The following is a 23,308-nucleotide window of genomic DNA, read 5'->3' as shown; positions in this document are numbered from 1 at the left end:
CTATAGCCATCGGGCGTCTGGCATTGACATCGGCCGTTGAGGAAATGTTTCCTTTAAAATCAATGAAATCTGCTTCACTGCCCGTGTTGTGCTTGCGTTGCATCATGTCCAATGGCAGCATCCAAGCTCAACAATTGCCCAGGTTTAATTCTTGATGGCTGATGCGCAACTTTTTTTCTATCTTGGGAATTGAAATAATGAGAAATAAAGTACACTTTGGTTGCATATGGCCTCTACTATACACCACTGGTTATTTTAGTAAGATGTATGAAATCAATAAGCGACTAATACTAGCTAGCTAGCTACATTGACTAGCTAGGTTCACTCACAATTTAAACAAAAGTAACATGTGTAATTAGAGAATCATTAAAGCTGCAATATGAAACTTTTGGGGCAACCTGACAAAATTCACATAGAACTGTGAGTTATAGATCTGTCATTCTCATTGAAAGCAAGTCTAAGACGCGGTAGATCTGTTCTATGTTGCTATTTTTATGATTCCTGTTCTTAAGTTTTGTTTTTGTGTCTTTTACTTTATGTTTTGTACACCAGCTTCAAACAGCTGAAAATGCAATATTTCTGGTAATGGAAAATATATTTCACAGCGGTTTAGATGGTACAATGATTCTCTAAGCTATACCTGCTTGTTTTGTCACACAAACTGAAATAAGGCCAACTATTCACATTTTTACAAGCAGGAAAAGGCGGAACGATTTCTGCATAGTGCATCTTTAAGTATAACCACTAGCAACAATGAGTACTTGCGAATAACTGGACCAAAGCTATTGTAATTACGCATTATTGATGAATATGGTACAGTACAGCAGGCAAAATACAATAAAGATGCTCTTCCCCTCTGCTCCTCTCCGCTCTCACAACAACTCGCTCTGTGTAGCAGGTAGAATGTCACATTGACACGACAATGATGGAAAAGCAACACAATGCTTATAGTAGAGCTGAAGTGTAATACTGTTACTGCTGCTACTACTACTACTATTACCACTACCACTACTACTACTACTACTACTACTACTACTACTATTACTACTACTACTACTACCACTACTACCGCTATTACTGCCACTAATACTACTACTACTACTACTACTACCACTACTACTACTACTACTACTACTACTACCACTACCACCACCACCACTACTACTACTACTACTACTACTACTACTATTACTACTATTACTACTACTACTACTAATAATAATAATATTACTACTCCTACTACTACCACTACTATTACCACTACTACTACTACTACTACTACTTCTACTGCTACTACCGATACTACTACTACTACCATTACTACTACTACTACTACCACTACTACTACTACTACTACTACTACTACTACTACTGTTACTACTACTGTCACTGCTGCTACTACTGTTATTGCTGCTACTACTGCTACTACTACTGTTATTATTACTACTACTATTACTACTACTATTACTACTACTGCTACTTCTATTACTACTACTACCACTACTACTACTACTACTACTACTGTTACTACTACTGTCACTGCTGCTACTGCTACAACTACTACTACTGTTGCTACTACTGTTACTGCTGCTACTACTGCTACTACTGCTACTGTTACTACAACTACTACTACTGTTGCTACTACTGTTACTGCTACTAATACTACTACTACTACTGTTACTACTACTGTCACTGCTGCTACTGCTACTACTACAACTACTACTACTGTTGCTACTACTGTTATTGCTGCTACTATTACTACTACTGCTTCTTCTATTACTACTACTACTACCACTACTATTACTACTTCTGCTACTACTACTGCTACTACTACCACTACTATTACTACTTCTGATACTACTACTGTTATTATTACTACTACTATTACTACTACTGCTACTTCTATTACTACTACTACTACCACTACTATTACTACTTCTGCTACTACTACTGCTACTACTACCACTACTATTACTACTACTGCTACTACTACCACTACTATTACTACTACTGCTACTACTACCACTACTATTACTACTACTGCTACTACTACCACTACTATTACTACTACTGCTACTACTACCACTACTATTACTACTTCTGCCAGGATTAGGAAAGCATTGCAGAGCAGCTTGCAGAGAGTGTTGGGAAGCATTGAATAGAGAATGCTACAAGCCAAGTGGAGGCTTCTGAGAGGAAGGCGGTTCATAATAATGGCTGGAATGGAGTCATTGGAGTAGAATCAGCCACATAGAAACCATGTGTTTGATGTGCTTCATACCACTCCATTGACTCCATTCCAGCCCTTCTTATGAGAAGTCGTCCCCTCAGCAGCCTCCACTGGCCTTGGCGTAGTATGGGAAGAGCAACATGCTGGGCTGAGGCAGCGTTCAGACAAGAGACTCACCCGGAGAGTGAGCAGATATCATAGTGGAAAGGGTGCATTCAACAGCCTTAAGGTGGAAATTGCTACTCTTTGGGAGTGTTCAGAGATTCAAAGCCGAAAGCTATAGTGTTCTACAGGGAACGTGCATAGAGTCAAGTTGGAAGGTGGTGCTAGTCTTGAGGGAGCACTGAAAAACCTGGAGAGCTACGGTGAACTTGAGGAATGTTCAGAGCCTCAAGGCAGACAAGGATGCCACACTTGGGGAGCGTTCAAAGTCTCAAGGTGCAAATGGGTTCTATTATTGAGGGGGAATTCAAAGCAACGACATGGAGAGGGCTGCCTCACTGGGAACGGGCATTCAAGACTCGAAAGAGGAGCGGCATGTTGATGTTGCACTAGGGGAGCATTCAAGGTCTCAAGGCGAAGAGAAACGCAGCAGAGCAGATGGCTTGACATACATATGCAGTTGAAGTCAGAAGTTTACATACACTGAGGTTAAAGTCATTAAAACTCGTTTTTCAACCACTCCACAAATGTCTTGTTAACAAGCTATAGTTTTGGCAAGTCGGTTAGGACATCTACTGTGCATGACACAAGTAATTTTTACAACAATTGCTTACAGACAGATTATTTCACTTATAATTCACTGTATCACAATTCCAGTGGGTCAGACGTTTACATACACTAAGTAGACTGTGCCTTTAAACAGCTTGAAAAATTCAAGAAAATTATGTAATGGCTTTAGAAGCTTCTGATAGGCTAATTGACATCATTTGAGTCAATTGGAGGTGTATCTGTGGATGTATTTCAAGGCCTACCTTCCAACTCAGTGCCTCTTTGCTTGACATCATGGGAACATCAAAAGAAATCTGCCAAGACCTCAGAAAAAAAATTGTAGACCTCCACAAGTCTGGTTCCTCCTTGAGAGAAATTTCCAAACGCCTGAATGTACCACGTTCATCTGTACAAACAATAGTACGCTAGTATAAACACCATGGAACCACGCAGCCGTCATACCGCTCAGGAAAGAAGCTTTCTGTCTCCTAGAGATGAACGTGCTTTGGTGCGAAAAGTGCAAATCAATCCCAGAACAACAGCAAAGGACCTTGTGACGATGCTGGAGGAAACAGCATATCCACAGTAAAATGAGTCCTATATCGACTTAACCTGAAAGGCCGCTCAGCAAGGAAGAGGCCGCTGCTTCAAAACCGCCATAAAAAAGCCAGACTACGGTTTGCATCTGCACCTGGGGACAAAGATTGTACTTTTTGGAGAAATGTCCTCTGGTCTGATGAAACAAAAATAGAACTGTTTGGCGATAATGACCATCGTTTTGTTTGGAGGAAAAAGGGGCAGGCTTGCAAGCCGAAGAACACCATCCCAACCGTGAAGCACAGGGGTGGCAGCATCATGTCGCGGGGGTGCTGCAGGAGGAACTGCACTTCACAAAATAGATGGCATCAAGCAGAAGGAAAATTATGTGAATATATTGAAGCAACATCTCAAGGCATCAATCAGGAAACTATATGGGTCTTCCAAATGGACAATGACCCCAAGCATACTTCCAAAGTTGTGGCAAAATGGCTTAAGGACAACAAAGTCAATGCATTTGAAGTGGCCATCACAAAGCCCTGATCTCAATCCTATAGAAATTTGTGGGCATAACTGAAAAAGCGTGTGCGAACAAGGAGGCCCACAAACCTGACTCGGTTACACCAGCTCTGCCAGGAGGAATGGGCCAAAATTCACCCAACTTTTTGTAGGAAGCTTGTGGAAGGCTACCTGAAACGTTGGACCCACGTTAAACAATTTAAAGGCAATGCTTCCAAATACTAATTGAGTGTATGTTAACTTCTGACCCACTGGGAATGTGATGAAAGAAATAAAAGCTGAAATAAATCATTCTCTCTACTATTATTCTGACATTTCCCATTCTTAAAATAAAGTGGTGATCCTAACTGACCTAAGACAGAGAATTTTGTATGTAAACTTCCGACTACAACTGTAGCTACAGTATGCTTCCACAGACACAGACAGGTCTGGTAGCACCAGCCAGACCAGAGGAACAGAACTGGACACTACAACGTGTCTCTGAACCAATTAGCTAAGGCTCCATGAATTATCAAGATATAATTAAAAAGTACATTCCCAGACTAATACTGTAGATCTAGTGCTGCTCCATAGTGAGGAGTATTTGAGAACCATGAATAAGATCCTCCATTAGGGCCAGTGTGTGTGTGTGTGTGCATGAACATCCCTGTGTGTGTGTGTGTGTGTGTGTGTGTGTGTGTGTGTGTGTGTGTGCGTGCGTTCGGGGCTTCAGTGTTCTTCTCTGACATAATTGCGTGTCAATGGGGACTTGTGATGAGCTTAGCGTATTGTTTTCATGTGTTAAGGTAAGTAAGAGGGCACGAACAGGCTTATTGGCTACCCGGTGTACTGTATGTGAGGAGGCTAGTTGGTGTGTCTGCTGTGTCTATCAGGATAATGAGGACTGTGGTCTACACTAGGGGAGATGGATTCATGTACTGCACACTGCAGTACTGAAGTCGTAAACAGTGTCTAACAGAGTTAGAGTAGAAGCAGTACCATAAAGACACTCACTGGTGCAGGTCATGTCTAGCTGTACAGAGTTAGAGTAGGAACAGTACCATAAAGATACTCACTGGTGCAGGTCATGTCTAGCTGTACAGAGTTAGAGTAGAGGCAGTACCATAAAGATACTCACTGGTGCAGGGCATGTCTAGCTGTACAGAGTTAGAGTAGGAACAGTACCATAAAGACACTCACTGGTGCAGGTCATGTCTAGCTGTACAGAGTTAGAGTAGGAACAGTACCATAAAGATACTCACTGGTGCAGGGCATGTCTAGCTGTACAGAGTTAGAGTAGGAACAGTACCATAAAGATACTCACTGGTGCAGGTCATGTCTAGCTGTACAGAGTTAGAGTAGAAGCAGTACCATAAAGATACTCACTGGTGCAGGTCATGTCTAGCTGTACAGAGTTAGAGTAGGAACAGTACCATAAAGATACTCACTGGTGCAGGGCATGTCTAGCTGTACAGAGTTAGAGTAGGAACAGTACCATAAAGACACTCACTGGTGCAGGGCATGTCTAGCTGTACAGAGTTAGAGTAGAGGCAGTACCATAAAGATACTCACTGGTGCAGGGCATGTCTAGCTGTACATAGTTAGAGTAGGAACAGTACCATAAAGATACTCACTGGTGCAGGGCATGTCTAGCTGTACAGAGTTAGAGTAGGAACAGTACCATAAAGATACTCACTGGTGCAGGTCATGTCTAGCTGTACAGAGTTAGAGTAGGAACAGTACCATAAAGATACTCACTGGTGCAGGTCATGTCTAGCTGTACAGAGTTAGAGTAGGAACAGTACCATAAAGACACTCACTGGTGCAGGTCATGTCTAGCTGTACAGAGTTAGAGTAGGAACAGTACCATAAAGATACTCACTGGTGCAGGTCATGTCTAGCTGTACAGAGTTAGAGTAGGAACAGTACCATAAAGATACTCACTGGTGCAGGGCATGTCTAGCTGTACAGAGTTAGAGTAGGAACAGTACCATAAAGATACTCACTGGTGCAGGTCATGTCTAGCTGTACAGAGTTAGAGTAGGAACAGTACCATAAAGACACTCACTGGTGCAGGTCATGTCTAGCTGTACAGAGTTAGAGTAGAGGCAGTACCATAAAGATACTCACTGGTGCAGGTCATGTCTAGCTGTACAGAGTTAGAGTAGGAACAGTACCATAAAGATACTCACTGGTGCAGGGCATGTCTAGCTGTACAGAGTTAGAGTAGAAGCAGTACCATAAAGATACTCACTGGTGCAGGGCATGTCTAGCTGTACAGAGTTAGAGTAGGAACAGTACCATAAAGATACTCACTGGTGCAGGGCATGTCAGGCTGGTCCATGTCACCGCGGTAGTAACCATTGCGGCAGATGCAGATAGTGGCGGCCTCGGTTGCAGAGCGGCTGTTGGAGGGGCACTGCAGACACAGGCCTGGACCCTGGGTTGACTTGAATGTCCCTGGGGGGCAGGCTACAGGGGGAGAGAAGGACAAAACAACATTAGTTATTAAGATAATGCAAAGTAATTAGGCCCTAGCGCAAAACGTGGACACAGTATCCTGGCTTGCATCCTGGCTTGACTTGAGGCACTGGCGTACAGAGTGGGAGAGGGGACAAAATACATCAAGTCACATTAGATAATGCCAAAGCTAAATAGCAATTTTCTGTTTATCATTGTACGTGCGATAGAAGAGCAAAATATGTCTCTCTCTCTCTCTCTCTCCCTCTCTTAAATCTCCGTCTTTCCCTTTCTTTCTCTCTCACACTGCCCTCCCTCCCTCCTTCCCTCTAACCATCCCTTCAACCAAATCTCTCTTCCCATCCCTCTGTCTTACTTTGTTATAAGTGACTACATCCAGCCCCATTGATTTCCACAGTGATAAGTCCCCCTCCTTCAGCAACAGCAGTAGCAGATTCATTCCACTATGTTCTCTAATGTAAACGGAAGCCCGGGGAACGAGGGGAAAAGAGGAAGGACAAAGATGATTGTGCCTGATATGACTGCGTGCCTAAGCTCAGGCAATAACCTACGTCCATTTCGCAGTCCTGCAGGAATAAAATGATGGGGGAAAAAAAAGAGGGGTCTCTCTCCTTCAAAGAGAGGGATTTTACAGGCTATAATAACTGTGATGAATGCCTAATATTTTAGCTAGCTTCCTCATAGGGTTTAAGAGGGGCTACAACCCGGGAATAACTGGGCCTATAAATGTAACAGGACAAGCCACTCACCGTCTCCATCTGTGGTTATGTTCTGGAGTGAAACCGTGTAATGGCTTGGCTGTGGGTGGGTAATGTGGGGAGCGCTTTTGCGACTCGCCCAATGACAGCACATTCCACCCTTCTGATACGACCCTCTTGATTACACGACTTCACTGTATAAAGTAGGAGTGAGGATTGGTCTTCAATGTACAAAAATAACACTGAGGTCAAGTTTGATGGGAATGGGGGAACAACAGACAGGTAGGTAGATGCCCAATTTTTAACTAGGAGTTTTTAATGTGAAAAAAAAAAAGTCTGGACCCCACAAGCTAAAACCAGGGCCCGCAGTCATGTCACATTGCAGGAAAAGGAACAACTTCAAGCTCTACCACTACAGTAGTATGCGAAACACTGCAGAGGGACAAATGGAGAGTTACTCCCTACTGTAATGAGTGGGGAGCAATCGCTCCACAGCCTCTCAGAATGAATAGAATGAACAATCAGGAAAGAATGTAGAGTGGCGGTACAGCACGGCTGAAACCTTTGGACCTTTATATCAACAGCCTTTTAAGATTTCATTAAATATTTTATGCTTCATTAATATAAGAACAGAGAAGAAGGGTTTTGAGGCGAGCGTCTGGTTTATGGCGCCGTTAAATAGGCAGATTTCACTTTTTTACGAGTCCTCCCTCCTGTTCAACTGGCAACTCTAATGGGCTGTTAGACTAGGGATATGAGATCGGGAGGGAAGGAGAGAGAGAGAGAGAGAGAGAGAGAGAGAGAGAGAGAGACAGAGTCAGAGTTGCTACGGTGGAAGGCCTACTTTCTACGGAGCCAGAACGTCCTCAAGGGAGACGGAGACAGGGAGAAAAGAGAGAGAAAGAAGTAGAGAGAGACGGGGGGGAGAGAGAGAAACAGAAAGAGGGAAACACTCTAACAGTACCGCCAGTGGTTCTATACCCCAGACAGTGAGATATAGCCCAGCTCCAACAGTGTTCCTTACAAACACAGAGGAGGCTAACACACTGACCTGATGTCTGGTCACACAGCACACAGTGACACATCACAACAGCCACCAAGCCCCGTACCACCAACTAGTATAAAAACCACACAGGCTGCCCACATCGACCACAAACGCCCAGTAAAACATTAGAAACACCCGGTAAAGAAAGTAGCGAGCGATAAAAGATAGGAACTACCACTACCGACATATGCTCCTAACACGAGTACTACTAGCAGTTCGGTTCCCCCCTGGCCAAATGTCTAACCTCAAGGGTATTTTCCTGGTCAAATAAAGGTTCAATAAAGAATAGTGCTGTGTAGGCTATGTGGAGGTGTAGGGATGAGTGTAACCATTCAATAAAACGCATTGTGCTGCATTGGCTTCCACACTGAGAGGTTCAATCTGGTGAATGTACTATAAACAGGAGTGTGGAAACTCGTAACAATTAGACAGGCCATATGGGGAATTATAAATCCCAGCTGGGCCATCCCTTTATAAACCAATAACCCTTTAAACAACAAAACACTTGGTTAACACACAGATCCACAGCCATTACTAGGAGGGAAAGGAGGAAAAATGATATGTCGCTCGTCATCTTTTCACATGTCTATTAAAGTGGCCATGAGAGTCATAGAGTGGACACGCGAATGGACACCACAAACTCAATAAACTCATTTCGCCGACCACCACGAAAGGGCCCACAAAAGTCCTATGTGTGTTTAATGAGGTGTTAACAGTGTGTGTAAGTGTGAGTGGCCTCGGCCTGTATTGACAGACAGCAGCCTAGGGCCAGATAAACAGAAAGACGAGAGCAGAGGAGGAGAGTAGAGAAAGAGGCGAGGAAGACTGGAGGCTGTGTGCAGAATTAGCTCTTCAGGTCAACAACGCTACGGTTGTGCCCGCAGGCAAACATGCATATACATACAGTACAGACTCAAACACGTAAACACATACACACATACTCAGATCCTCACACATATGCGTACATACACACAGACACACACACAAACAGATCCTCATACCCACACACACACACAAACACACACAGACAGCACAGACCCCGTTAAATCAATTCTACTTCCACATTTTACGCCAATTGTCTAGCGTCTGTTCAACAGGACGTGGGTTAATTTCATTCTCCTCCTGGTCTACCTGCCAAGATGATGGGGTCAGCACGCACGCACAAACATACATACTCACACGCAGACAGACACGAACAAACACACACTCACACACAGACACATATACACACACACACACATGAAAGAGAAAGACCGCCTCTGTCTGTGTCACTCTGCTCTGCATCCGAGCTGTGCCTTTTTCTAATCGACCTTGCATATTATGTGCATGAAGCTACCGCATTAAACCCATTAATTAACTACTAGCTGCTCTGCTGCACAGGGCTGTCAGAGAGAGAGAGAGAGACACAGAGAGACAGAGAGACAGAGAGAGAGAGAGAGAGAGAGAGAGAGAGAGACAGAGAGAGAGACACAGAGAGACAGAGAGACAGAGAGAGAGAGAGAGAGAGAGAGAGAGAATCAACTATTAAAGACTACCAGAACCCACTGGATTCTCCAATTACCTTGAATGAGCTACAGGACCAAATAAAAACCCTCCAACCCAAAAAGGCCTGTGGTGTTGATGGTATCCTTAATGAAATGATCAAATATACAGACCACAAAATCCAATTGGCTATACTAAAACTCTTAAACATCATCCTTTGCTCTGGCATCTTCACCAATATTTGGAACCAAGGACTGATCACCTCAATCCACAAAAGTGGAGACAAATTTGACCCCAATAACTACCGTGGGATCTGCGTCAACAGCAACCTTGGGAAAATCCTCTGCATTATCATTAACAGCAGACTCGTACATTTCCTCAATGAAAACAATGTACTGAGCAAATGCCAATTAGATTTTTTACCAAATCACAGTACAGTAGACCATGCATTTACCCTGCACACCCGAACTGACAACCAAACAAACCAAAACAAAGGCAACGTCTTCTCATGCTTTGTTGATTTCAAAAAAGCCTCCGACTCAATTTGGCATGAGTGTCTGCTATACAAATCAATGGAAAGTGGTGTTGGGGGTAAAACATACGACATTATAAAATCCATATACACAAACAACAAGTGTTAAAATTGGCAAAAAATACACACATTTCTTCACACAGGGCAGTGGGGTGAGACAGGGATGCAGCTTAAGCCCCACCCTCTTCAACATATATATCAACAAATTGGCACGGGCACTAGAAAAGTCTGCAGCACCCGGCCTCACCCTACTAGAATCTGAAGTAAAATGTCCACTGTTTGTTGATGATCTGGTGCTTCTGTCACCAACCAAGGAGGGCCTACAGCAGCCCCTAGATCTTCTGCACAGATTCTGTCAGACCTGGGTCCTGACAGTAAATCTCAGTAAGACCAAAATAATGGTGTTCCAAAAAAGGTCCAGTCGCCAGGACCACAAATACAAATTCCCTCTAGACACCGTTGCCCTAGAGCACACAAAAAATATACATACCTTGGTCTAAACATCAGAGCCACAGGTAACTTCCACAAAGCTGTGAACGATCTGAGAGACAAGGCAAGAAGGGCATTCTATGCCATCAAAAGGAACATAAAATTCAACATACCAATTAGGATCTGGCTAAAAGTACTTAAATCAGTCATAGAGCCCATTGCCCTTTATGGTTGTGAGGTCTGGGGTCCGGTCATCAACCAAGACTTCACAAAATGGGCCAAACACCAAATTGAGACTCTGCATGCAGAATTCTGCAAAACTATCCTCTGTGTACAACGTAGAACACCAAATAATACATGCAGAGCAGAATTAGGCCGATACCCACTAATGATCAAAATCCAGAAAAGAGCTGCTAAATTCTACAACCACCTAAAAGGAAACGATTCCCAAACCTTCCATAACAAAGCCATCCCCTATAGAGAACTGAACCTGGAGAAGAGTCCCCTAAGCAAGCTGGTACTGGGGCTCTGTTCACAAACACAAACACACCCCACAGAGCCCCAGGACAGCAGAACACTTAGACCCAACCAAATCTTGAGAAAACAAAAAGATAATTACTTGACACATTGGAAAGAATGAACAAAAAAACTGAGCAAACTAGAATGCTATTTGGCCCTAAACAGAGAGTACACAGTGGCAGAATACCTGTCCACTGTGACTGACCCAAACTTAATGAAAGCTTTGACTATGTACAGACTCAGTGAGCATAGCCTTGCTATTGAGAAAGGCCGCCGTAGGCAGACCTGGCTCTCAAGAGAAGACACTGTTTAGTGTTTGCAACTTACAGGACTGTTTCGGTTTCATTTAGTCTCTTGTTATTTTGTATTAATGTTCAGTTCAATAAACAAACATGATGACTTAGCTATGACAGGCTATGTGCACACTGCCCACAAAATGAGGTGGAAACTGAGCTGCACTTCCTAACCTCCTGCGCAATGTATGACCATATTAGAGAGACATGTCCCTCAGATTACACAGATCCACAAAGAATTCGAAAACAAATTCAATTTTGAAAAGCTCCCATATCTACTGGGTGAAATTCCACAGTGTGCCATCACAGCAGCAAGATTTCTGACCTGTTGCCACAAGAAAAGGGCAACCAGTGAAGAACAAACACCATTGTAAATACAACCCATATTTATGCTTATTTATTTTCCCTTGTGTACCCTTAACCATTTGTACATTGTTACAACACTGTATATATATATATAATTTGACATTTGTAATGTCTTTATTGTTTTAAAACGTCTGTATATGTAATGGTTACTGTTAATTTGTATTGTTAATTTCACTTTTGTATATTATCTACCTCACTTGCTTTGGCAATGTTAACACGTTTCCCATGCCAATAAAGCCCCTTGAATTGAATTGAATTGAGAGAGAGAGAAAGAGAGAGCGAGAGAGAGAAAATGTGAAACGCAATGTTGCAAAAACCTCAGAGGCCTCGATCTAAACCTCACAGAGGAGGTTGGTTGGTTGGGTCGAACTCATAGCGATTGGTACGCGGCCCACACTCTTCACTGATTTATGAATATTTGGTTTGGAGGATGCCAGGTGTTCTCTCCCCTCAGAAGGAGAACCAACAGTACAGTCAGTGCCAGGATAAAGGAGTAGAGGAGGGACGCTCGCAGAGTGTGCGGGTTTTCGGGAACACATAGAGATAAAGTATTAGATCAAACAGTAATTAGTCTCCCCTCAGTGAGGGGGTAACCTAGCACTGAACTGAAAACACAATATTATCCTGTTTCATGTGGTCTCTGTTGGGGCCCCTGTCTTTCACAACACATCTGTCTTATTTTGTCTCCCATTCCCCTCTTCCTACTCCTCTCACTTTTCTCTTTCTTACTTCGTCTTCTCTCTTTCATCTCCCCTTGAGCCACGTGTACTTATCAAAGACATCATCTTGGTCTGCCGCTGTCCCTCTCTGTTCCCCTCGCCATCTCTCTCTTTACAGCCTTCACCTCTCTCTCTCTCTTGCTCTCTCGCGCTCCCCCCTCTATCTCTCTCTGACAGGCCGTTTGGTGTGAAAGCAGAGGGTTGACATAGTCCGCTGTGGTTCGCTGACCACTGATGACTATCGGACCGCCCTGGCCTAATGTCACAGTCGGCGTGGTGACCAAAGCAGACGAGAGCTCATCTTGTCTTATACTGCCTCACTCACCGGCAGAAACACCCCACACCCAGTTCCACCATAATCTCTCTGTGTCCACACCACAGAACCACAACTGAAATGAATCAGAGCACAATCATTTTTTTTTTTATCATAAAACGTGGCTTGACTGAGAACCTGTCCCCATCTAAGCGATTTAATGAAAGAGTAGCTCAGGCCCAAAGATAACCTGGCATTAGAAGACAGCGTGACAGGATCCAACCGTAAACCAAGCCAATATACAGTAATAGTAGACACTTCCATTGAGTCAAAGGTCTGTGGTAGGAGAAGACTGTAAAGAAAAAGATCTATGACCAAGATATTACCACGCACGACACAAATACAGAGGCTAGGGGAGCACAGAGAGTGTAAGTGCTGTGGGTTTAGAGAATACATAACCTATTCTATACGATAAACTGCAAACTCCAGGCCGTACATCATAGACAGATCCACATTGGCAACGTGTCACGGAGGGCGTATGTGCTTAGAATGTATAGCCCATCGCATTCAAATGTATATGGCCCATAAGATGCCAAATGTAATTAGAAACTTGGGCTTCATAGTGCGAGTGTGGAAAGACTTTGTTTCAGGTTGTCATGACCGCGTTACCAGGTGTGTGTGCGATAAAAGAAAATGGTATCCCATGAACCCCTTTGGCAAAAGATTATATGGATTATATGGTCAATCTGATGTGTGTTAAAATGGGTTTTCTAACTGTGTTTAATAAAATGGGTGAGTCCTCTGGTGTCTCCCTAAGGTGTGTCACAGGGTTCATATCATATCATATTGACCTATTTGAAGCAGATATATCTGGGGGACTACATGGGGTGACTGACATTGACAATGCAAAACCAAGATTGAATTATAAAAATAAGTGCTGTAATATGGTAATGGTAGGGCCTGGAGTTGTTCCTCGCCAGTCCTAGTTAAACACAACTCCTGGCCCAATAGGCAAGAGCCATCACTTCTCACTGGAGGCCAGTGGACATAAACATATCAACATTCAGAGAAGGTTAGAGGGAGAGAGGTCACCTTTAATTACCCTTATGAATAACTCTTACCACCCGAAATACACCCTTAACCTTTAACCCCGCGCCTATCTATCACACGGGATGGAGCTCAGTCTGTGGAACCATCCCCCCCCCCCCCCCCACCCCCCCTCCCTCCCACACACACACACACACACACACACACACACACACACACACACACAAGACCCTCTTCTCTGTAGCTATGAGGCTTTGAAGTTGAGTTAGTTAGATGAATATGTTTGCCAGAAACGATGACAAGTTGTGGCGGAAACTGCAAAATACAGAAAAGTAAAGTCAATCATGAGTTCATTTGTATTCACTCTCTTCCTCTTCATCTTTGTTCATTTGCAAGTCAGTAAGGCATGTAATGAGCTTCTTCTTTTTCAAAACCAGGTGTTCATTGGCAGAAGAATTACACAAAGAGAACTGTAAAAAAGGACAATGCCATTGTTCAAAGCAGAAAGTGCCTTTGAGAGAGAATATTTTCATCCCCAGCACAACAGAATTCCCTCTCAAGAGACTGAAAAGACTTGGCATGGGTCCTCAGATCCTCAAAATGTTCTGCACCATCGACAGCATCCTGACTGGTTGCATCACCGCCTGGTGTGGCAACTGCTCGGACTCCGACAGCAAGCACTACAGTGGGTGGTACATCACTGGGGCCAAGCTTCCTGCCATCCAGAACCTCTATACCAGGCGTTGTCAGAGGACTCCAGCCAACCTAGTCATAGACTGTTCTCTCTGCTACCGCACGGCAAGTGGTACCTGAGCGCCAAGCCCAGGTCCAAAAGGCTTCTTAACAGCTTCTACCCCCAAGCCATAAGACTCCAGAACATCTAATCAAATGGCTACCCAGACTATTTGCCCCCACCCCACATTTTTACGCTGCTGCTACTCTTTGTTTATTACCCATGCGTAGTTACCTCTACCTACATGTACATATTACCTCAATTACCTCTACTAACCGGTGCCCCCGCACATTGACTCTGTACCGGTACCCCCTGTATATAGCCTCGCTACTGTTATTTTATTGTTGCTCCTTCATTATTTGTTATATTTCTGTTTGTTTTTTTCTTCTTAAAACTGTGTTATTGGTTAGGGGCTTGTAAGTAAGCATTTCCCTGTAAGGTCTACCTACACCTGTTGTATTCGGCGCATGTGACAAACAAAATTGTATTTGACTCGCTTTGAAATCCTCAGAGTCCGAGAAACGATTTAGACGGGAATTGAGAGTCCAAAGTGCACGGGGATGACATCACTTGGCAGTGCACTATCGTTGTGAGGACGGGACCCCGCGGGCCACAGCTGCTGGATCAGGGGGAGGACAAAGGGCCCTTGGTTAGGGGTGTGTCTCCTGGACCTCTGCACCCCTCTGTCAGCAGGATGGAGAGAATTTAGGGAGGAATAAAATAATGGAGAGCTGAAGGGTTGAGACGTGGGGCGTTTTCTGAATGAATAAAGGGAGGACTGAAAGACTCTGGTCTGAAGCACTGCTAGTCTGCTCTCCTAAGCTCTCCGCTGAGGCGTTGAATAGTCCCTACCCTGAAAGCCCACTGGTCTGGTCATTAATCATGTCTATTCTGTCTTTCATCGGCCAGTGCTGTATATTCTCTACTCTGTACTAAATACACAACGTCTCCACAACATCTCCACAACACGCGAGAACCGTCCCTATCCCACAAGCTCAAACTTAACATACCAGAAGCCCAATAACGATCCTATTCACAAACTATACACCTGGCCATTTTTAGTTCCCTGCGTCAAACCCACTGCAGTCCAATCTGGGAAAGAGAGATGCTGAGAGAGACGATGAGAGAGTTGGAGAGGGACAGTCTCCTATACTGCTCCAGACTGCCTCTCGCTGCGTGTCATGTCATGTCTGGCTGTATTCAATAGAGGGCACCCCAGCAGCTACAGGACAACATCTCCAGCTGTATTGACTCATAAGAACTTTGCTGTCTGAACTCTGTTGCTCATTAGTGTGCATTATACCACGGCAGAACAAGCCCGGGTAATCAACAACGCTAACAGATAGTCAATAAGGATTTTCCTTTTTCATTTACAGATACATTAGGGCATAAGAGAAGAGAGGAGTTATATGTGAGTAGGAGCATGTTCACTGACACACAGGATGACAAAGCCCACGCCCCTACGGGCAGGCTGTCACCATGGCAACGCCACAGCCGGTGTTTCTCTGTCCAGTACCGGCGGTTAAGCTCCTCTTTGAACGGCCGGCCAATGACAGACGTGCCGACTACGGGGAAATATGCCCTACCAGCAGGGCGAAAAGGGAGTGTGTGTGTGTGTGCAAGCGTGAACGTATGCATGTGCGCGCGTGTGTGTGTGTTTGAGTGTATTCTGTTCGTTCATTCGTGCATGCTTTTGTGAGTGCGCGTGACCACACGTCTGTGTGTTTGCACAACATCAAGGGACCCATATCAGCTTTTAACTCCCACTCCCCCTTATAACCAGAGAGCCATGGCACTTGGCACAGTCGTATCATGATTGGCACACACGACCAGGTCTATTTTATTTCCAGGAAGATGGTGCTTGGCCAGAGCAAAGTGGACCGTAACAGCATTGGTATTCATCAGTATTCATTTGTATTCCAGCAGTGTCCGATGCCACTTCAGCCCTGGCAAAGAGGTAGAGAAGCAGATAACCCTCCCTACACAGTAATCAGACCCAAACTACAGTAGGAACGAATGCTCCTTTTATTTCTGGTGTCTACTGCCAGAAGTAGAGAAGAGGAGAAGGGAGAGGAGAGGGGAGGAAAGAGGAGAGAGGAGGAGAGGAGAGAGGAGGAGAGGGGAGGAGAGAGGAGAAGAGGAGAGAGGAGGAGAGGAGAGAGGAGGAGAGGGGAGGAGAGAGGAGGAGAGGAGGAGGAGGAGAGGATAGAGGAGGAGAGGCGAGAGGAGGAGAGAGGAGGGGAGGAGAGGGGAGGAGAGAGGAGGAGAGGAGAGAGGAGGAGAGGAGGAGAGGAGAGGGGAGGAGAGGATAGAGGAGGAGAGGGGAGGAGAGAGGCGGAAAGGAGAGAGGATGAGAGGAGAGAGGAGGAGAGAAGGAGATAAGGAGAGGAGAGAGGAGGAGAGGAGAGGAGAGAGGAGGAGAGGGGAGGGGAGAGGCGGAAAGGAGTGGGGGGGAGATGGGAGAGGAGAGGAGGAGACGGGAGGTAAGGAGAGGGGAGAGGAGGGAAGAAGAAGAAGAGAGGAGAGGAGAGGAGAAGGAGAGAGGAGGAGATGGGAGAGAGGAGAGGAGTGGAGAGGAGACCGGAGAGGGGGAGAGGAGAAAAGGAGAGGAGGAGACGGGAGAGGAGAGGAGAGGGGAGAAAAGGCAGTCATACAGTATATTGATAAACTCTAAACCTCCTATCCATCTGCACTCACAGATGGCCAAGATCAATAGAAAGCAGATATCATCCCCACATACCCATTCCCAAAGCATTTTTAACTTCTGCCTCAGTTTCACAGTACAGCCCTAACACTCTCCACCAACATTGCCTGTATAAGTGATTTATTGAATATATCTAACCAAACCTGGGTTTAAATACTATTTGAAATGATTTCAAATACAAATACCAGGCTTATTTGAGCTTGCTTGGTGCAATGGAACCAATAGAATAATTGAAAAACTACAAACACCTCCCCCTGCCTGCAGGAAGACTAAAGCAAATGTTATAGATTTCAGATACAATTTCATACAGGTCTGTATCAACTAGTGGGTCTTGCGACGGGTATACAGAGATTACCAGTTTACAGAGGAGTATAGAGTGCGGTGATGTGTCCTATAAGGAGCATTGGTGGCAAATGGCCGAATGGTGAAGAACATCTAGCCGCTCGAGAGCACCCTTGCCTGCCAATCTATAAATTACGTCTTCGTAATTGCTACTGTAGAAAGGCATGACAACTAAAAAAGTTAGAAAGACTGTAGAAAGACTGTAAAATTATATTATAAAACCAACAGCAATAGGCAGCAATAGACCCTGTCAATTACCCATAATACCTTTAGATTTCATCATGTGAGGGGAGTAAAGTATACGATAAATAGCTTTTCCCTTCTTCTTCCAGAGGCCATTAGGCCCTTACTCTTCTTCCCCTTCATCTGTCTCCGCGCTTGTCTCTTTAAAAAAAAAAAAAGGCTTCAGCTCATTAACTTCATGGGTAGATCAATTAATCGTTAGCAGTTAGACAAAGCTGCCTACTCGTGCCCTTTTTCCTCTACCGCCTCACCGAGCTTCTCTTGAACAATGATGTCTATGACGTTTACCACGCTCCCGCCTTTCTTTCCCACTGCTGATCGTTCTAATAAAGAGAATTTAATTTAATGAATAAATCAGTGACGAAATCACATAGTTGAGGGAATCACTTAATGCGAAAGTGTATATCGTCAATATATCACAGCTAAGGGTCTCTCGCGCTTTATAATGCTTCATGACTGCATGGAAAGTGCTTATAACATGTTTAGAAGGCACAATGACACTTCAAAATGAACTGCTTCATGTGTTAGCCCAGTAAGAGAAGTTCCTGTAGCTGTGAAAATACCTGTCACTTCGAGCACTGTAAGCAAGCATGTCATTCCGCCAACGGCAAGATAGAGACGCAAAGAACAACAAAGGAAACGCGGGGGTAAGTGCCGTGAAAACCCTACTCTTTACGTAATTAGAGTTGTTTGGCGCCTGTACGATCAAAGGAAACATTTTGCTTTTGAAATGCTTTGATTAAACAAAGCACAAAGACTTTTCATGTTGAATAACGCCGTAAACAGAAGTAGTTTACTGAATACAGGCCAGTGGTAGAGTGGTGTCCTTATTGGCTAGACAAGAAGCCCGACGGATCAATAGTAATGCACACCCGAAATGTAGCACATGAGATAAACAAAAAGATAGCTCTAGAGCAAGTCGTAAATCGCTTTTCCTTCATGTGATATTCGGTAACCATTCCAATGTAAGACATTGTAATGCATGCATCATAATGAATTATACCTAGGTGCTTGAAGTAAAATTCCTTCAAACATGGACTGTAATTTCTGACGAAAAATTCACTCGTTGAACTAAACATTGAACTATGACTAAGCTTAATAAATAAAAAATCGGTGAGCAGCAAAATAGCACATGGACATTATACTCTCTTCTCAAAGTCGAGCGTCACTCGGGAGGAGGTGACACGTCTCCTACCCAAAATCCACCATCACATGTCAGAAGGCTTTCTGGGCTCTGGGATATTTTCACACTCGACAGAGAGGCTGTCAGCCAGATGTGAGGAGGGAGTGTGTGGGGGAAAGAAAAAAGAAGCAGAGGTCTGTTTATAATTTTTTTTAAAGGACATGTCTCTGAGGCCGTAGTCGACACAACCCCCAGTATCAGAAAGCAGCCACTCTCGACTTGAGATATCACTGTATCGTCACACTTCTATCTTTAGCAGCACCTTAGAGTGAGTCACCCATGACCTCACCTGCCTTCACAACAGAAACATGAAATGATTGATGACGTCAATGATGATATAATTTATGATGGCGTCTAGCTTTCATAGCATGACTCAGCTAAGATGTCTTTGCCTTCTTCAAGGAGCCTCATCATATGTCTGAGTAGCACTCCTGGTAGAGACACAGATCTAGGATTAGCTTTCCCTAGCCAAATCCTAACCACAACCAATAGGGTCTAAACCCTCAAACCTACCTTAGACCAATTGAGTGGAGAGGAACCATTAGACAAGCCCACACAGCAGGGGGATAAATGTATCCGACTGACACACACACACACACACACACACACACACACACACACAAACACACACACAAACACACACACACACACACACACACACACACACACACACACACACACACACACACACACACAGGAAGACCTCGCGTGTCACTTTCGGTCAGGGTTGAGCTATCACCTGAGGCATCACCCTGCTACACCCACATTACCCACTACAGCACTCCATCTCCCAGACAGAGACAGACAGAGACAGACAGAGATTGACATAAAGAGAGAGCCGTGGAGAGAGACAGAGAGACAGCTAGTGAGACTGAATGAGAGACAGAGAGATAGATAGTGAGACAGAGAGAGAGACAGAGACACAGAGAGAGAGAGAAAGAAGAGGGGATAAATAGGGGAGAGAGGGGTAAAGAGGGAGGGTGGAAGATGGAGGGAGGTGAGGAGAGAGAGAGGGGGAGAAGCACTGAGCAAAAGAGAGAGAGAGAAAAAAAAAAGAGAAAAACCAACAAGCTCAGAGATGATCTCTCCTCTTTGCATCTTCTGCAGCAGCAGTGTCCCAGTCGTTGCTCATTGAATGCTAAGTGACAGCTATGTTACTATTTCCAATTCCAAGCCTGTCACACGGCAATGGGGGAATCTAACACGCAGAATAATAAATGCTGTCGCAGATGAATCTGCATCCGTCCTGTTTAAATTGAACAGGCACTCCTAGGTCTGTGGCGGTCATGACATTTTGTCAGCCGGTGATTGTCAAGCAAATAGCTGCCGGTCTCACGGTAATTGACCGTTAATTAACGTAAACACATTTAGCATCTACTGGCTTCCACGCATAACCTACAAGTTGTGGATGTGGACATCTCAATAAATCTATTTAATATAGTCTACACCATCACAATAAATCCATTATTTATTTTAGACAGGTCTAAATAAACATGATGCGAAGAAAATGTAGTCTATTTCAGAAGAACAGAATAGCATACTCTGAGTTGTCCTTAAATTAGGTCCTGATCTGGCTATGCCAAATGGCTGTGGGCGACACTAGTTCATTTAACAGGCATGATTTGCTTAGAATTCCGTGGAATTATTTTATAGTGGGAAGAATACAATTCAACATAACTGAATTAAATAGAAAGGATATTTTCTCCCAAACGATTTCCGAGGGACTGTGCACAGGTCATAGGTCCTCCTACATTATATGTTTAATTTAGAGTTATTTATGTAACTTTAGTTCTGATACAAACTTTAGACTACGTGTTTAGATTTTTTATATATTTTATACATACAGGATGTGACTCTAAGCTCTGTTCTGTTTTTTTTTTGCGCAGGCTGCACACACTACATCAGTCTCTCATTCACAATGTGATAAGTACTTGATAATATTCTCACCCATCATACTATTCTCTATATAATCTGATCTTTACATATAGCTAACTAATATATTTCTATAATTACTTTGATTAGAATGGCCCACAAAAAAACGAAAAATAATATGTCATACGTAGCCTGCACTTGAATAACGGATGGAGGTTAAGTGCAGTTCCGTTTTTAATATGCAAGCATAGGCGGCGCATCCATAAGGCTAGGGGAAGCTTTTTCTGAAGTAAATTGAATTATACTGAACAAATATGTGACCCGTTTCAGGAAACTAGGCGCATGTTGCAAAAAAACATATTTTTAAAATCAAAATGCGTATCAGTATGTGAATGGTAAATTATTTTTTAAATATATGTGTACTAAAACTTAAAAGACTCCAGTATGCAAGTATCCATTTCAATAGAACATCACTGAAACAACTCCCCTAAGTGTACCAGAGCGCAGAATAACTGATGAATTTATGAACGCTCAACACCCGTTGAATATGGCCGGTGTCAGTAAACGTTGGCAAAAAAACACAATTCAATTGTTGCCAGGAGCACAGTTACCATCACCAATGCTCTGGAGAACATTAAAACAGCCTAACCAGCTCTGCTCGGGTGAGTAAAATGGTCCAAGTTTGGGTGGGGGGTAAAGCTTAAGATGTTTCTTATGGCATTGCACACAGTCAGTGTGAACCAGAGTGACTGGACAAAACAACAATGGGCCAAGTAAGCTGTACATGTGCAGATTCTTGCCTTACTACACACGCTGGGCATCATTCACAAGTGATGGTATATCATTCACAAGTGATAATATTGTCACTCATCAGAGTATTCATAATTTAATATCTTCTTTACATATACTAAATAATATATGTGTGAAATTAGTTTTGATTTAGAATGGGCCATTATCATGCACCTGTCAGAACAGGGGCAGGGTAAAAAATACATATCATCAATGCACTTAAATAGCGAATGGAGGACGCTTTTCCCATGGTTCATTTTCATGCCAGCCAGGTAGGCTATACTCCTGTTGTAAAACGAAGCAATGTGCTAAATATTAGGTCAGTTGAGAAAAAAATATAGTAGGCCTAGCCTGTAGAAAGCTGATGGGATCCTCCTCTTTTTATTAGAGGCCATCAAAACTCAGTTTTCTCACACAATTGTATAGCCTATAGAAGATTTGCGCAACATGAGCTCATGGGCTCTCATGAAGTGTTTCATTTGATTTTCGATACATTTGCAATGATGTCAGAGTGATTAGTGGGACAATAGAGTGCTGCGTACCAGACAATTAGCGACTGGCCGTTAGCAAGTTTGGTAGGCTACTAATGACCATCAGCCGCACCAGAGAGCAGTTTTGGAGAAGCCTAGTTACCGTGACTAAATGGTCACGTGGAATACGATTGCGGTCATGACTCATTACCGCCGGTGTGGCGGTAATAAAGTCACCATAACAGCCCCAGGCAGTCCTGGTCTACTTACTCTCTGTCTGCTTAGGGATGGATGGCTGTGCATATTACAACGGCGCTGTTCCGAGGAATCAAAAGAGACTGTTTCGGGTTGGAGTCCTCGCCTGTTTATTTGTTTGAGGGAGTTAGAGGAAAAGGCATGGCAGGCATTTTATCGTGTTTGTGTGTGTGTGTGTGTGTGTGTGTGTGTGTGTGTGTGAGAGAGAGAGAGAGAGAGAGACAGATACACAAATATCGAGAGACATACAAAGAGAGAGCGAGGTAGACATATATACAAAGACAGAGAGAGAGAGAGAGAGAGAGAGAGAGAGAGAGAGAGAGAGAGAGAGAGAGAGAGACACACACCAGCCCCTGTGACATTGTACACTTTGTTGAAAGACATAGAGAGTTGGGCCAGGAGAGGATTAAAACTGGGCAACACAACAGAGCCAAAACAGACAACAAAATAAAGGAAATACCAGTCAAATATATAAATTCCAAACATGGCTCAATGGCCTGTGTGTACATTACCAGGTGGACAGGTCAGAAGTTATTCACATGGGACTTGATTCTCCTAGGGGTGAAGATGCCAAAACAGACTAACACTATCTGTGTCTTAGGGAAAATACGTTTTGATAGGGCCGGGCACAGTAGCAACGCTCATACAAATTGGTAAAAGGTTTTAAAAACAATTATAATAAATGCAACAGTTGAACAATGTATTAGGATACTCCAAAGTGTTTGAATGTTTTAATGAATCAGGTATTGATTGAATAATAGTACATTAAACATTTTACTGACACGGACAAATAACACATTGAGGTTCAGGTATTTTTGTGGGAGTTCAGATATTCCATTCATTGTAAAATGTCACCGTTTTTTTCTGATAATGCAGT

General features: G+C 43.7%; 1 protein-coding gene across 2 annotated transcripts in view; it reads right to left on the bottom strand.

Annotated features, from left to right (window-relative positions):
• LOC110530233 (ephrin type-B receptor 1) overlaps positions 1 to 23,308 on the bottom strand; it is a 314,785-nt gene that overhangs the window by 94,385 nt on the left and 197,092 nt on the right. For both annotated transcript variants that reach the window (XM_036985803.1, XM_036985804.1), the window contains exon 4: positions 6,293 to 6,448. In XM_036985803.1, coding sequence (XP_036841698.1) covers positions 6,293 to 6,448 — 156 coding nt within the window. The remainder of the gene's footprint in view (positions 1 to 6,292; positions 6,449 to 23,308) is intronic.

The sequence above is a fragment of the Oncorhynchus mykiss genome, chromosome 8 (assembly GCF_013265735.2).
Source record: "Oncorhynchus mykiss isolate Arlee chromosome 8, USDA_OmykA_1.1, whole genome shotgun sequence".
Taxonomy (NCBI): Eukaryota; Metazoa; Chordata; class Actinopteri; order Salmoniformes; family Salmonidae; genus Oncorhynchus; species Oncorhynchus mykiss.
The sequence above is the reverse complement of the archived record's forward strand: the minus strand, read 5'-3'. Positions and strand labels throughout refer to the sequence as shown.